Raw genomic sequence first — 17,462 nt, forward strand, 5'->3', positions numbered from 1 at the left:
ACATCTGGAGTATTGTGTACAGTTTTGGTCTCCTAATTTGAGGAAGGACATCCTTGTAATTGAGGCAGTGCAGCGTAGGTTCACAAAATTGATCCCTGGGATGGCGGGACTGACATACTCTACAAATTGAGAGGGAGAAGGGAAAATTGGAGGTGTCAGTATTACAGTATAGCAAAGGGGATTACAGAGGCATGAGGCAGGAGCTGGCCAAAATTGACTGGAAGGAGGCCCTAGCAGGGAAGACTGTGGAACAGCAATGGCAGGTATTCCTGGGAATAATGCAGAAGTTGCAGGATCAATTTATCCCAAAGAGCAGGAAAGATTCTAAGGGGAGTAAGAGGCACCCGTGGCTGACAAGGGAAGTCAAGGACAGCATAAAAATAAAAGGGAAGAAGTATAACATAGCAAAGAAGAGTGGGAAGCCAGAGGATTAGGACTCTTTTAAAGAGCAACAGAAGATAACTAAAAAGGCAATATGGGGAGAAAAGATGAGGTACGAGGGTAAACTAGCCAATAATATAAAGGAGGATAGTAAAAGCTTTTTTAGGTATGTGAAGAGGAAAAAAATAGTCAAGGCAAATGTGGGTCCCTTGAAGACAGAAGCAGGGGAATTTATTATAGGGAACAAGGAAATGGCAGACGAGTTGAACCGGTACTTTGGATCTGTCTTCACTAAGGAGGATACAAACAATCTCCCAGATGTTCTAGTGGCCAGAGACCCTAGGGTGACAGAGGAACTGGAGGAAATCCACATTAGGCAGGAAAAAGTTTTGGGTAGACTGATAGGACTCAAGGCTGATAAATCCCCAGGGCCTGATGGTCTGCATCCCAGGGTGCTTAAGGAGGTGGCTCTAGAAATTGTGGACGCATTAGTGATTATGTTCCAATGTTCTATAGATTCTGGGTCAGTTCCTGTGGATTGGAGGGTAGCTAATGTTATCCCACTTTTCAAGAAAGGAGGGAGAGAGAAAACGGGAAATTATAGACCAGTTAGTCTGACATCAGTGGTGGGGTGTAAGGGGTTTCTGCGCCGAGCTTTCGCCCGACCTAAGGTCCCCGTGCCTTGCTCTGATCCCTTGACCAGGCCGTGCACACTGGTTCCCCGTGAGTGGTTCGACCCACTCACCCCCTACGGTTCTAGACACTGGACTTAGATGCAGGAGCGTTTATAGTGCAGAAAAATTCAACCAGACCAGATTTGAAAGCCAGGGTTTAAATGAAAAAGGCTTTTATTTAGCGCTTGGGACTATTGTCCATGAATACTTACACAGTTCTATACGACGTATCTATAAAACACATATCGAATCACATGAATACTTTTGACTATGAATCATGAAACGCACAGTTCTACAAGACATATACACGAATACCTTTTTCTCTGAATTCTAAAACGCACAGTTCTACAAGACATATACACGACTGTAAGATGGGGAACATACGACACATCGCAAAATTGACCAACACATATTTCTTTACACACCCAACGTTTATTCAAACCACCCTCCCCTCTACACTAAACTATGTCCAGGATATGCAAGATCGGGGTACATGCTCACCATGGGGCTATTACTGGGGTTACTGGCTGTTCGTTTTGCAGTATTTCTTCTCGAGTTGCGTGCCTGTTCCTCTCTCTTGCATCCGTTCTTCTTGCCTGTCTTTTCTTCCTCCTGCATTCGTTTGACTTCCTTCTTGCGGTATTTCTTCTTGCACCCGTTTAAAACCCAAAAGTCGTGGCCAGTTATACTATTCTGACCCGTCCTATCTCCCGCCAGATCTTGGGATCTCTTTGTTCAAAAAGATATGTATGAGTTCTCTCTCTGATCTGCGCTTATGTCCGGTGTACCGGGGATGGCCAGACGGTGTTAATTGGTATTTCGTTGCGAGGTGATGGGTTTAACTGGTTTCCCATCACCTACCAGGTAGTTTTCTATGGGCTATTGTGCCCCCTTAACGAGATGAACTGTTTAGGTCGGCTTGGGGCATTGTGAGTATGCTGATGTCAGCGCCCCAGTGTCTGGACTTCGACCTGGTTTCGCAGGTTTCTGCATGGCCAATACCCATCCATTGTTCTGGCCGTGGCTTTGCAGAAACCTAGAGACTGGGTTGTAAGGTTTTTACTTTTTGTGGCTGGTCACGAGGTCCTGCGGCCATTTTAGGACCCACAGATTGTGACATCCCTTGGTAAATTGACCGCAGCCTTTCTCCGCTATCAGCCCCAGTCTCTCGTTTAAAATGTCCAAACTGCAGCTCTTTGGTTTTGGTGTTGCTTTCTGAATGAGGGAAAACTTCTCAAATCTTACAGGGGAAGATGCTGGAGTCAATTATAAAAGACGAAATTGCGGAGCATTTGGATCGCAGTAACAGGATCGTTCCGAGTCAGCATGGATTTACGAAGGGGAAATCGTGCTTGACTAATCTACTGGAATTTTTTGAGGATGTAACTAGGAAAATTGACTGGGGAGAGCCGGTGGATGTGGTGTACCTCGACTTTCAGAAAGCCTTCAACAAGGTCCCACATAGGAGATTGGTGGGCAAAATTAGAGCACATGGTATTGGAGATAGGGTACTGACATGGATAGAAAGTTGGTTGACAGACAGAAAGCAAAGAGGGGGGATAAATGGGTCCCATTCAGAATGGCAGTGACTAGTGGGGTACCGCAAGGCTCGGTGTTGGGACCGCAGCTATTTACAATATACATCAATGACTTGGATGAAGGGATTAAAAGCACCATTAGCAAATTTGCCGATGATACAAAGCTAGGTGGCAGTGTGAACTGTGAGGAAGATGCTATGAGGTTGCAGGGTGACTTGGACAGGTTGTGTGAGTGGGCGGATGCATGGCAGATGCAGTTTAATGTAGATAAGTGTGAGGTTATCCACTTTGGTGGTAAGAATAGGAAGGCAGATTATTATCTGAATGGTGTCAAGTTAGGAAAAGGGGACGTACAACGTGATCTGGGTGTCTTAGTGCATCAATCACTGAAAGGAAGCATGCAGGTACAGCAGGCAGTGAAGAAAGCCAATGGAATGTTGGCCTTCATAACAAGAGGAGTTGAGTATAGGAGCAAAGAGGTCCTTCTGCAGTTGTACAGGGCCCTAGTGAGACCGCACCTGGAGTACTGTGTGCAGTTTTGGTCTCCAAATTTGAGGAAGGATATTCTTGCTATTGAGGGCGTGCAGCGCAGGTTTACTAGGTTAATTCCCGGAATGGCGGGACTGTCATATGTTGAAAGGCTGGAGCGACTAGGTTTGTATACACTGGAATTTAGAAGGATGAGAGGGGATCTTATCGAAACGTATAAGATTATTAAGGGGTTGGACACGTTAGAGGCAGGAAACATGTTCCCAATGTTGGGGGAGTCCAGAACCAGAGGCCACAGTTTTAGAATAAGGGGTAGGCCATTTAGAACAGAGATGAGGAAAAACTTTTTTAGTCAGAGAGTTGTGAATCTGTGGAATTCTCTGCCTCAGAGGGCAGTGGGGGCCAATTCTCTGAATACATTCAAGAGAGAGCTAGATAGAGCTCTTAAGGATAGTGAAGTCAGGGGGTATGGGGAGAAAGCGGGAACGGGGTACTGATTGAGAATGATCAGCCATGATCACATTGAATGGCTGTGCTGGCTCGAAGGGCCGAATGGCCTACTCCTGCACCTATTGTCTATTGTCTATTGAAAGATTGAAAAGACTAGGCTTGTATTCACTGGAGTTCAGAAGGATGAGGGGGGGTCTTATAGAACCATATAAAACTATAAAAGGACTGGACAAGCTAGATGCAGGAAAAATGTTCCCAATGTTGGGCGAGTCCAGAACCAGGGGCCACCCAGAGAGTTGTGAATTTGTGGAATTCTCTGCCACAGAGGGCAGTGGATGCCAAATCACTGGATGGATTTAAGAGAGAGTTAGATAGAGCTCTAGGGGCTAGTGAAATCAAGGGATATGGGGAGAAGGCAGGCAAGGGGATTGATTGGGGACGATCAGCCATGATCACAATGAATGGCGGTGCTGGCTCGAAGGGCTGAATGGCCTCCGCCTGCACCTATTTTCTATGTTTCTATTTAAAGCTGATTATACATTATTACGAGTGCGATGAAAAATCTCAATTTATCTTGATTATTGCTACAGTGCGCAACGACCTTCCAGGACAGAGCAGCCTGTTTACTTAGTACTGCATCCACCACCTTTTACATTCAATTCCTTCATCACTAAGCCACAATAGCTGTCCTATATTGCAGATAATCACCAAGGTTACTTTAATAATAATAATAATAATGCATTACATTTATATAGCGCTTTTCTAAACACTCAAAGACGCTTTACAGGGTTTACTAAAACATAGAAAATAAAATAAATAGATAAATAAGTAAACGAACAGAAAAGGAAAAATAAGGTGAGGTGACGGTCAGTGATTGAAGGCAGTGCTGAACAGGTGAGACCTCAGTGATGTTTTGAATGTGGTGAGTGAGGAGGAGTCTCTGATGGTCTGAGGTAGTGAGTTCCAGAGTGTGGGAGCAGCGATGGAGAAAGCCCTGTCCCCCCAGGATCTGAGTTTGGTCCGGATGGGCGGGGACAGGAGGTTGGCAGCAGCAGAGCGGAGGGTACGGGTTGCAGTGTGTCTGTGGAGGAGGTCAGTCAGGTAGGATGGGGCCAGGTTATGGAGGGATTTGTAGGTCATGAGGAGGATTTAGTACTGGATTCTCTGGGGGATGGGGAGCCAGTGGAGCTTGTAAAGGACGGGGGTGATATGGTCACAGATCAGGGAGTGGGTGAGCAGACGGGCAGCGGAGTTCTGGATGTATTGGAGTTTATTGATGATTTTTTAGGGTGAACCATAGAGGAGGCTGTTGTAATAGTCCAGACGGGAGGTGATGAAGGCATGGATGAGGGTTTCTGCAGCTGTGGAGGAGAGGGATGGACGGAGACGGGCGATGTTTTTGAGGTGGAAGAAGGCTGTCTTGGTGATGTGTTTGATGTGTTTGTCGAAGGAGAGGGTTTGATCAAAGATGATTCCAAGATTCCGGATGTGAGGGAAGGTGGATACTGGGAAACCATCAATATTGAGGGTGAAGTTGTGGGTGGATTTGGTGAGCATTTTTGGTCCAATGATGATGATTTCAGATTTGTCGCAGTTGAGTTTGAGGAAATTGAATTGAAGCCAAGATTTTATTTCAGTGATGCAGTTTGTCAGGGTAGAGTGTGTGGTGGTGGAGATTGACTTGGTGGAGATGAGGAGCTGGATGTCATCGGCGAAGCAGTGGAACTTGAGACCATGACGGCAGATTAATTGACCAAGGGGGAACAGGTACAGGATGAAGAGGAGGGGGCCGAGAACTGAACCTTGGGGGACATCTTGGGGGAGGGGAGCGGTGGGGGATTTGCAGTTATTAATGGAGATGAACTGGTGCCTGTCGGAGAAGTATGATTTGATCCAGGATAGGGCTGTGCCGGTGATGTTAAAGGTGGTTTCAAGTCGGGTGAGGAGGATGGAGTGATTTATGGTGTCAAAGGCGGCGCTGAGGTCGAGTAGGATGAGAATGTTGAGGTTGCCAGCGTCAGAGGAGAGGAAAAGGTCGTTGGTGATTTTGAGGAGTGCAGTTTCAGTCCTGTGGTTGGAGCGGAATCCGGATTGGAATGTTTCATACAGGTTATTGGTAAAGAGGTGATGTTTGAGTTGAGAAGCTACAGCGCGTTCCAAAACCTTGGACAGAAAGGGTAGGTTGGAGATTGGTCTGAAGTTGTTTGGGGTGTCAGGGTTGAGTCCAGGTTTTTTCAGAATAGGGGTGACAGCAGTGATTTTGAGGGATGGCGGGACGATGCCAATGGACAGGGAGGAGTTTATTGTTGCAGTGATAAGTGGAGAGAGAGCAGGAAGGCAGGCCTTGACAAAGCTGGAGGGGATGGGGTCCAGAGAGCAGGTGGCAGTTTTCATTCCTGTGAAGAGGTCGGTGGTGGAGACTGGGGAGAACTGAGACAGGGGTTGACAGGATAAGGGGGAGCAGGTGGTTTGAGGGGGAGCAGGTGCGTTGGTGGTTAAGCATCTTGGTTGACAGCATCTCCCAAACTCACAATCTCTGCAGTTAAGAAGGACTAGAGCAATATGTGCCTGGAAACACCACATCAACACCGGGGGTGTTGCCAGGATATGAAGAGATTGGACGGGCTGGGGCTTTATTCCCAAGAGTGTAGGAGACCGAGGTTATCTTATAAAGATATATAAAATTATGAGGAAAATAGATAGGGTTAAAGCGCAGTCTTTTTTCCAGGATAGGGGAATCAAGAACTAGAGGGCATAGATTTAAGGTGAAAGCGGAAAGATTTAATAGGGATCGGAGGGGGATTGTTTTTCACTCAGTAGGTGATGGGTATATGGAACGAGCTGCCAGAAGAAGTGGTTAAGGCAGGTACAATAACAACATTTTAGACACATTTAGACAGGAATGTGGATAGGAAATCTTCTGAAAAATATGGGCCAAACGCAGGCAAATGGGACTGGCTTAGTTGAGGCATCTTGGTCGGCATGTTGGGCTGATGGCCTATTTCTGTGCTGTATGACTCTTGACTTGCAGTTTCCCACACGCTATCAAGACTTGGACATGCATCACTGCAGCCTCTGTGTTGCAGGGTTTAAATCCTGGAACTCCATGCCCAACAACGTTAGGTGTGCCTTCAGAAGAAGGACTGCATCTAAAGCATAACCACAACCATCTTGTTGGAGAAGTTAGGAATGCACAGAAAGTTCAAGTCTTACCAGGACTGCCCACAGTCTATAAATGATTAAAAAATAGTGAATCGTTCCTGTTATAGCTAATGGGCTTTCTCGAGATTCTCTTATGCTTCTGTTTTAACACCATAATTACCACTTTACATAGTTAAACTTCTGGTTGGAGAACTGAAAGTTTACTGGTATAATATATATTTTAAAATTTATTTTATTTTTTCAATTTGGCCTATGTAGCTCTTTCATTAATGCCAGCATTATATTTTACATTTTATACTTAAAATACATTCATGTCATTGTGAATAAGGAAGGTATTCCTGACAATGACATATGATCCTTTGTTATTTCTTGCAGATCTGATGAGTTTGAAAAAATCTGGTCCTTTCTCAAGACTATGGTGCCAGAATTCACTTTGACAAGCCAGGAGCCCCCTGTACCTGAGGAAGAGGCTGCAGAAGTGACGACTTTACCAGACCTGATGGAAAATGAGGAAAAAGAGAAGGAGACAAAGGTAGATAGTGCCGTCGTCAAACCAACAGAAAAAGTTGCCAAAGGTACAGCCATTCATTTTAAAAAATTAAGAATTGATTTGCTGATCCCATCACGAAGATGGTGATCTCCCACCACTCTAACTTACAATTTCCTCTTTTGCCCTCGCTTCCCCGTTGATGAAACTTCTATCAATGTTTTTGTTACTCCAGGGTGTTAAGATAGCCTGCTGGCTGGCCTGTTCAGTTTGTGCGATCTGAAAAGTTAAATCCATCCAAAATCCTGTCTCTGTGCCCTAACACACGAATCTATTCATCCTTCAATCATGTGCTTCTTGTCTGTCAGTATGTTCACTGGGTCTAATCCGTTGTGAGTTCTTCATTTTTCTTGCTTCTTAACTGTGTTGATCCATCATTATTGATCTGTGTTGATCCATCCATCATGTATCGTCAGATATGAAATTTTTGTCCTCAGCCTTGCCTTCTTTAAGTTACTTCTTGAATCCTCCTGCTTCATCAAACTTTTGGTCACCTGTCCTAGATGTTATTCAGTGACAAATTTTATCCAACAACATTTTTGTGACTCCCCCTGGACTATTTGTACTATTAATAATGCCATAGAATACACATTGTTTGTTGATTCATGTAATATTTTGTTTTCACACTTTGTAGAGGTGCATTTTCAGTATTAATACTTAAATTTTCAATGCTCCACTGAAGATAAATATTTGTGTGATAATATTCCTCAGATGATATTTTTGTTGAAGGCCTGGAATTTCCTGAGTAAGCTTTGCTCCCTGCAGATGGTGTCCATGTTACCCCCTTTCATTGTACTTCTCCAGATTTGGAAGCTCACTATCACACCAATGCCTCTACTTCCTCAGAAGGCTTAGGAAATTCGGCATGTCCCCTGCAACTCTCACCAACTTCTACAGGTGCACCATAGAAATCATTTTAGCAGGATGCATCACAAGTTGGTTTGGGAACAGCTCCAACCAAGACCGCAAGAAATTACAGCAAATTTTGGACGGAGCCCAGACCAACACACAAACCAACCTCCCTTCTATTGACTCCATTTGTACTTCGCGCTGCCTCACGAATGATTGGGTTAACGTATGATGAATGTTTGACAGCTCTGGGCCTGTACTTGCTGGATTGTTAGCAGGATGAGGGGGGACCTCATTGTAATGTACAATGCTTACTACATTTTGATTGCTCTCACTGCTCATGCTTGAGGCTAATCACAAATAGGCATTCTACCATCATACCATCCCAGAAGACCTAAGATATACTTTGGAAACTACTCACTCATTGCATGTATGATTGATTTTACAAAACTGTTATGCAATATGAAAGATTTTCTGGACTTTGGTCTCTTCAAAACCCTGGACCTGTAGTACAATGTGTACAGGTTTTATTGTCTACCAAAATTAATTGTATTTATCCTTGCGCTTAACTATTCCAATTTAAATATTTTCCTTCGGCTTTGCCAAGATAATATTTCAGGATTGGGATGCCAATGGTGCTTGGTTTACCAAGGGTGTTGAGATACTTTGGTGGGAATGCATTTTGTTGTGAAAGTAAGATGGTACGAAAGTAATCAATGCAATTAATATAAGTGAGTTAAAATGGCAAAATTAGATCACTGATCAAACCAGTAAGAAATGTAACTTCCTTTCACCCTGGTCACACTGGACAAAGGGCTTTGGAGTCTTGGGGTGACGCTGAGGCTAGTTGCCTCATTATTGCACATTTTGCTTTTGACTGAGACAGCATGGTGGGAAGATGAGATCACTAACAGCTATTATTAGGCAGAAAATAGAATAATGAAGATGAACTGTAAGTTCAGCATTTATCCTTGGTTCGGTTACAACGGATGATGATGGATGGTGGACTGGTGAGAGATGGAGCTCAAGAAGCTGATTGTGGTCACCCCTGAAAGCAATCTCCCAAGGTCTGAAGCCTGGTGTTCGAGCATCCATATCATTATTGGAAATAGATTAGCAGTTAATGACTCTATAATTCATTCCACATCATGCTATGTTATATCAACCTCAGTTGTTAGTATTGGACTTCTGCATGAGTTACTGGTGCTCAGATATGGCTGTGGTGCCTTTTTGTAAGTGTGATAGTCATGTATTGTTCTTCCTTTCAGAATGTCAGAGATCATGCTCCACAGCTTCTTCCTTATATTGTCAGGACTCCACCAGCACAGCTCTGTGTCTTTGCTATGAAAACTTTGATTGTGGCAATATATATATACCAATATATGCAACCCTTGGCTGAATCATGCTGGATACATGAATGACAAAAAAAGAGCAAATGGATGAGAATCTGGCTAGCAAGACTGAGATGGAATGTTGCATGCCTTTTACTCGTTTCTCAATGATTTCATGCTCAAATTAGTCCAGTGAAAAAGAAAAGGAAGGCATTGTATGATATCCAGGCACTGTTCTGTTGGTTCCTCTATGGCTTTGAAATCCTAATTATTGTAAAGCTGTAGAAGGACTAGTCAACATCTTCCATTACTCGTTCGACATACTCATTTCAGAAGAAATTTGACATGTGACTTCCCATGGTCTCTCTAATTTATTCTGCATGAGGATATGTGGTTCAGGTCACATCCCGCAACTTGACATTAATAATAATAATAATAATGCATTACATTTATATAGCGCTTTTCAAACACTCAAAGACGCTTTACAGGGATTTCTAGAACATAGAGAAGTGAATAAATAGATAAATAAGTAAACGAACAGAGAAAGGAGACAGAAGGTGAGGTGACCTTCAGTGGTTGAAGGCAGTGCTGAAGAGGTGAGACTTCAGTGATGTTTTGAATGTGGTGAGTGAGGAGGAGTCTCTGACGGTTTGGGGTAGTGAGTTCCATAGGGTGGGAGCAGCGATGGAGAAAGCCCTGTCCCCCCAGGATCTGAGTTTGGTCCGGATGGGGGGGGACAGGAGATTGGCAGCAGCAGAGCGGAGGGTGCAGGTGGGAGTGTGCCTGTGGAGAAGGTCAGTCAGGTAGGATGGGGCCAGGTTATGGAGGGCTTTGTAGGTCATGAGGAGGATTTTGTATTGGATTCTCTGGGGGATGGGGAGCCAGTGGAGTTTGTAAAGGACGGGGGTGATATGGTCACGGATCGGGGAGTGGGTGAGTAGACGGGCAGCGGAGTTTTGAATGTATTGAAGTTTACTGATGATTTTTGAGGGTGAACCATAGAGGAGGCTGTTGCAGTAGTCCAGACGGGAGGTGATGAAGGCGTGGATGAGGGTTTCTGCAGCTGTGAAGGAGAGGGATGGACGGAGACGGGCAATGTTTTTGAGGTGGAAGAAGGCTGTCTTTGTGATTATGGCATGAGCATTGGAGTGAATAACTGCCTCATGGAGAAAAGAGAGGACAGATAGTGATGTGGGAAAGCTATCACTCATGGATGCATGTTTTGAGATGTATTGGTAGGTTGCAAGTCAAATGGATGAAATGACTCCTGGAAGCTTGCTTCATGCCTTTTTAATCTGACTACTGATCTTCCTTCTTGGATTGTCTGCATTTTCCAGCGTTGCTCTTACATGCACCTTCAAGCATTGGCAGGTGTTATTTCAAACGACGGGACTTAGCCCACATCTCTCCAAAATATCGTTGTTTGTCTCCCTTCCATTTCTGTTTTCCAATTTAAAGCATGTATTGAATTTGTTCTATCTTCTCCGTACATGCATGTTTTTTTACGTTCCAGCCAAGTGCTGGCTTTGTGCATCCTGAATGTTCCCCTACAATTTAGACTGCAATTTGCTGAAGATGGAACTCGCCTCACTTCCAGCACTTCCAGCAATGCAGCAGCACAGCCAGAATCATAAGCCTACATCCCTAATGTATACATTTAGATGGATTAACCCTACATAACTTGGTTAAGTTTGTGTTCTCGTGAAATGGTCACAATTTATAAATTAAGTCTATCTTATTGTATTCCTGGAGATTGAGTTGCAATAGAGTAGATAGTCAGCTGGACGTTAAAAAGGGCACACATGTGCTTTCAGTAATTTTAAAACCTATTTTCTCAGATAAACCAGAAACAAAGGAAGCTGGGAAGAAAAAGACTAAGGAAGGAGAACACAATAAAGAGAAAAGCAAATCTTTAATTCAACGACAGACAACTCTTTCTCGAAATCCTTCTCTATCTGTAGTAGAATGTAAGTTGGAAGCATAGTTGATGGAGGTTTTTTCATTTTTTGCCCCTGTTCGAGCATACATGCTAATCCCTGGTGAGATTACTGAAAGGTTTTTCATCAATAGCTTTCTTTGATGAGAAAAGTGTTATTGCTCGGCTAAAACTGTCAAAGTAAAAATGGTTTCAAAGTTCAGCAATAGAGTAATACTGGTTTATATATATAGATATATAATATATATATTATTTTTTTTGCGGCTATCAAAGTCCATTTTCAAATGGTATAAATAATAATCCAGTTAGTAATGGCCTGGTGGTAGTCATTCATGTTTTACCTTTTAGTGATTTGCATTGAATTCTGAGTCTAAAACTCTTTGCCCTTTACCACATCAGTCCATTTTCATTGGTACTGCACAGGTGTGCTTGGAGACCATGCCCACAATTATATGCACCAGAGAAGTGGCTTCCAATCACTAATGGGATTACTGATTTTTCTCTCCCTCCCCCCCATTCTCAGGATTACTGAAGAATCTAATAGGAAAAGTGACTGAGACGAACGGATAATAGCAACACACACAGAATGACAGTAGTCATGATAGTCGTTTTGCAGTGACTGCTTCTTCTTGCATTTGAGGCAGCAGAAATTATGTAACGCCCTCCAGGCGCTGTAGCCAGTGCAATGTGCTGTTGTCAAGGGCCGTGAGGTTTACCCCTCCACTTGGGATAAAGCGACTGGGATAAAGCTGATTACTAATAATATGGTATGAGGGCAGGTATGGAGTTGTGAATTCTATTTAGCGCTTTTTCTTCAACACAAAAATGGTGTTGGTATGCATGATTAATAAATGTACATGTTGTTGGAGCAAAAATTGTTTAGAAGGTTAAGGGGGGGACCTCATTGAAACTTGCAGAAAAATGAAAGGCCTAGATAGAATGGATGTGGAAAGGATGTTTCCACTTGTGGGAGTCTAGGACCAGAGGTCATAGCCTCAGAATTAAAGGGCACTCTTTTAGAAATTTCTATTTCAAAGCTAGATACACGCATAATCAATTACATTCCTGTTTAGACTTTGTCTGCAGTTTCCTGCCGAGGTCCAAATTTCTGTTGCAATGGTAGGTACACACATAATCAATGACATTCCTGGTAGACTTTGGTTTCCTGCCACCACATTAGCAAATCCACATCCCTATTCAATAATTCTAGCCCTTGCTATTGTTTACCCCACAACTCCTACAACACATGTCATGTGGCCAGGAAACAAAATAAAGGTGTTTTGCACGTACCATCACAAACAAAGCACTGATTCTAGTGATGATATTCTAGAAGTTTGAATTTGTGACCATGGAATACATGGCATCTTAACTTAACCTAAGATCAAGCCATAACTAAGTTTCGACAAACGATCTTCAACTTTAAAAAATAACTCATCACGCAGCATGACCTACCGAGTAATCACAGCATTTTCAGATTTTATTTCAGATTTGCAGTATTATCAATTTTTTTGTATTTCTTGACAAAATTTACCTTGATTAAGCTTCCTGGTGTTCTGAAGCTTTGATCATCATTTTGTTGAAGAAATGGTAAGTGTAGAAAGGATAATCAGAAGCAGGCTCAGAGAGGACACAAAGGAGAAATCAACAATAGGAGTAACTTTGGTCACATCAGTAACTCAAATCAAATTGCACTGCCATCTAATGGTGGTGCTAATGACAACACAACTGCCATCAATATCCACAGTCACTCATTGATTTTCCACTTACAACAGTGTATTAAATATTTTTTAAAGTAGTAAGTCTTGGATGAGATAAAAGTCTTAGATGGCCAATACGTTACGCTGTTAATCTACTGTACATCCCATAGGCACCCCATTCAATATGTTCTACGTAAAACAGTTCAGGAGCCATATTATACAAAGTAATTCAAGGCTTTGGTGAAAGTACAAAAATGTTCACCAGGCTGACCCCAAACTAAAGAGCTACAGGCCTCCTTTTCATATGGTGTTAGATAGGAAAAGATGTATCACTTTCCCTGCAGAGAATGATTGAATACGTTTGAAGGGATGAATTAATCCTATTTGAAGCTCAGCTTCAACCTTTTAGAGTCATAGAGTCATACAGTATAGAAGAAGGTCATTCGGCCCAACTTGTCTGTGCCGACCAAGATGCCCCATCTACACTAGTCCCTCCAGCCTGGGTTTGGCACATATCCCTTTAAACCTTTCCTGAGCATGTACCTGTCCTTATATTTTTGTACAAACTGTCATGTAAAGCTTTGTTCAGACAAATACCCCATGATTAAATTGCTGTAAGTATCTTTGCAACTGCTGCATGCATTGCTTCAAGCCCACTGACATTCAGCGTGCATTTTCTTGTCAGCCATGATCATATTGAATGGCGGTGCTGGCTCGAAGGGCCGAATGGCCTTCTCCTGCACCTATTTTCTATTGTCTATTGTCTATTGTCTATTAAAGGAGCCAACATTGATTTGCAGTTTGACCTCCAAGTGCATGCATATTTAAGCACCGTATGCAGCTTGCATCTCAACTATTGAAGTTGGGTAATCTATGTTCTGGATGTCAGGTGCAGCTTTGCAGCAAAACTGATTTCTGCAGCTTTGCAGATGCTGGTTTGAGCTGACATTGACTCTGCCGTAGACTCATTTGATAAAATGAACTCTGTTGTACCATCATGAAGCAAACGTAAAATGGATTTGAGTTCCTTTGGGCAGTCGTATTTAAGAAGGGAGCACCACAATTCTACCTGATTGATGGAGTGAATGCCTTCAGGAAAGGCTGAGACATTCCAGGTTCTGTGGTTGGTGATACTCTGTTTATTTCTCTTATACGTCATGAGGTGAAGGTCTGGTGTGCCTTCAGATGGATGGATTTTAAAGTCCCCTCAGGCTCTACTGTGCTCCCTCTCAAATCTTACCTATTTTAGTGAGATCTTCGCTCATTCTTCTAATTTCCAGTGAGATTTTGCCAGATTTTGCCTGTTCTTTCTGTGTGAGATAAACTTTCTTCCACCTCCTCACCCCAAGAATCAATCTAGTAAATCTACGTTGCAAAAACTTCCTTTTGCATGGAGACTAAAAATGCGCAAAATGTACCAGGTATCTTCTCATAAAAACCCTACTCAACTGCAATATGGTTTGCTTGCACTTCTCCACAAATTTCTGGAAATAAATGGCATTATGTCATTTGGCTTCCTATTTGTTTGCGGTCGTTGACTATTAAATATGAACATTTCATGGAGCTCACTATCCAGAATACACTACGTGCCATAATTTGTTGGCTTTTCACCATTTGTAAAATCGACCATTTTCTATTCTCACTACCAAAATTAATAACCTTGCATTTTCATCATTTTCCATTACTTTCCAAACTAAATCTCCATATATCCTTCTCTGATATTTTATGTCATCTTTGCAAGGCGTTTTCTATCGTAGCTTTGTCCGCAATCCTATATATGTTGCACACTATTGTTTAGGTCACCAGATAAGTAGCTGAGGAACGGACACTACTTCTTATGGCGTGCGATTTTGTCAATGATTCTTTATCCAATTCATGATCCATATTACCTCCAATACCCTAAGCTCTTATTTTGTGTAATAGTCTTTTCCTCATCTGTGAATTTTGTTTTTAAAAAAAGCTACAGATGGACATTCTGCCCACTCTGTTATTTTTGTTTATCGAATGTAGACATCACTGGCATGACTAACATTTAAAACCAAACCTAAGATGGTGACAAAACATATTCTTGAACTGCTGCAATCTTCTCTTTTATCTGGCATACTTCTCGTATCCTTAGAAATGATATTATGCAATGTATCAAGCATGATTTCTCTTTCATTAAACCGTGTTGCCTTTGCCTAATTTTATTACAATTGCCTTTATACTCCTTAATAATGGATTTCAGCACTTTTTGCATTGATGTCAAATTGATTGGTCTGCTATTTTCCTCAGCGTGCCTTTCTTAAATGGGATGTTAGATTCCTGTATGCTAACAATATTTCTGAATCTTAGAATTTTTGAACACCATAGATGATGCCTACTCTGTTGTTTTAAAGCTGAAGATAAGGATTATCCAGTCAAGGTGATTTGGAGACTTCCTTTCCTCTTAATTTTTCCAGTACTTGCTCTTTCCCGTTATTAATAATTTCAAGTTTCCTATTCTGATTTGCACATTTGTCACCAACCATTTCTGGCAGATACAACCATTAAGATATCAATAAAATATTTATTTACTTCAGCCATTTCTTTATTCCCCACTGTGTTGAAAACCGTCTTGGACTTTAAAGGGTTCATATTTAGTTTTGCTACTCACTACCTTTTTACACCATTTTAGAAGCTCTTATATTTTTAAATAGTTCTTCATATTTTTAGTTTTATTATATTTTCTTTTCAATTCTTCTTTTTCAATTCTCTGATCATCTGTTGCAGGTTCCTGAAACACTCTTGATTCTCAGAACACTCCTTCTCCTTGGCCATATTACTTCTCCTTTAATCTAATACTATTGATAACCAATTTAGAATGGATGTATCACATTACCTTTGTCAGATGATTGAATGACAGAACAAGGGGATAAATGGTTTAGAGTCAGAGTCATACAGTGTGGAAACAAGCCCTAAGGCCCAGGTTGCCCACGCTGACCAACTTGCCCCACATACACCAATGAGCCAAAACATTATGACCACTGGCAGGTGAAGTGAATAACATTGGTTATCTTGTTACAATGGCACCTGTCAAGCGGTGGGATATATTAGGCAGCAAGTGAACAGTCAGTTCTTGAAGTTGATGTGTTGGATGCAGGAGAAATGGGCAGGAGTAAAGACCTGAGTGACTTTGACAAGGGCCAAATTGTTATGGGGCAGAGCATCTCTGAAACGGCAAGGCTTGTGGGGTGCTCCCGGTCAGCAGTGGTGAGTACCTACCAACAGTGGTCTGAGGAGGGACAAACCACAAACCAGCGGCAGGGTGTTGGGCGCCCAAGGCTCATCGATGTGCGGGGGCAACAAAGGCTATCCCATCTGGTCCGAACCGAGTGTGGGAAAACGACAAGCCGGTGGAGGGAGTGTGAGGCTCTGGGCAATGTTCTGCTGGGAAACCCTGGGTCCGGCCATTCATGTGGATGTCAATTTGACACGTGTCACCTATCTAAACATCGTTGCAGACCAGGTACACCCTGGTATTCCCTGATGGCAGTGGCCTCTTTCAGCAGGATAATGCGCCCTGCCACACTGCACACATTGTCCGGGAATGGTTCGAGGAACATGATGAAGTGTTCACGGTGTTGCCCTGGTCTCCAAATTCTCCAGATCTCAATCCGATTGAGCATCTGTGGGATGTGCTGGATGAACAAATCCCATCCACGGCAACTCCACCTCGCAACTTACAGGATTTGAAGGATCTGCTGCTAATGTTTTGGTGCCAGATACCACAGGATACCTTCAGGGGTCTTATGCGTCAGCGGATCGGTGCTGTTTTGGCAGCACATGGAGCACCAACAGCATATTAGGCAGGTGGTCATAATGTTTTGGCTGATCGGTGTATTCTCATCCCACCTGCCTGCGTTTGGAACCACATCCCTCCAAACTTTTCTCATCCATGTACCTGTCCAAATGTTTCTTAAACATTGTGATAGTACCTGGCTTAACTACTTTTCTGGTAGCCCATTCCATATACCTACCACTCTTTGTGTAAAGAAAGTTGCCCTTCAGGTTCTTTATTAATTATTTTCTCCCTTACCTGAAACCTATGTCCTCTTGAATCAAGGGTTCTTGATTCCCATACTCTGGGTAAAAGACTGTGTATTTACCCTATCTATTCATTTTGTGATCTTAATTACCTCTATAAGATCACCCCTCATCTTCCTGTGCTCCAAGGAAGAATGTCCTAACTTGCTCAACCTCTCCCTTTAACTCATGCCCTGGAGTTCTGGCAGCACCCTCGTAAATCTTCTCTGAGGGATTTAATGTTGTTAATCCTTTTCCGTTTAATAACATTTTTCCTACAGCAGATTCTCCTGTACCTGGTCAGCATTCAATTTTAGCATTACATTTATGAACAACCTGGTATGAATAGCTTTGTTCAAACAAA

At 42.6% G+C, this 17,462-nt stretch overlaps 1 protein-coding gene across 1 annotated transcript in view; it reads left to right on the forward strand.

Moving 5' to 3' along the window:
• Nucleotides 1–17,462, forward strand: part of adgb (androglobin) — a 146,450-nt gene that overhangs the window by 33,089 nt on the left and 95,899 nt on the right. Inside the window, exons 8-9 of the mRNA XM_078405531.1 lie at nucleotides 7,070–7,269; nucleotides 11,260–11,388. Of these exons, the coding sequence (XP_078261657.1) occupies nucleotides 7,070–7,269; nucleotides 11,260–11,388 (329 nt within the window). The remainder of the gene's footprint in view (nucleotides 1–7,069; nucleotides 7,270–11,259; nucleotides 11,389–17,462) is intronic.

Source organism: Rhinoraja longicauda, chromosome 9 (genome assembly GCF_053455715.1).
Source record: "Rhinoraja longicauda isolate Sanriku21f chromosome 9, sRhiLon1.1, whole genome shotgun sequence".
Lineage (NCBI taxonomy): Eukaryota > Metazoa > Chordata > Chondrichthyes > Rajiformes > Arhynchobatidae > Rhinoraja > Rhinoraja longicauda.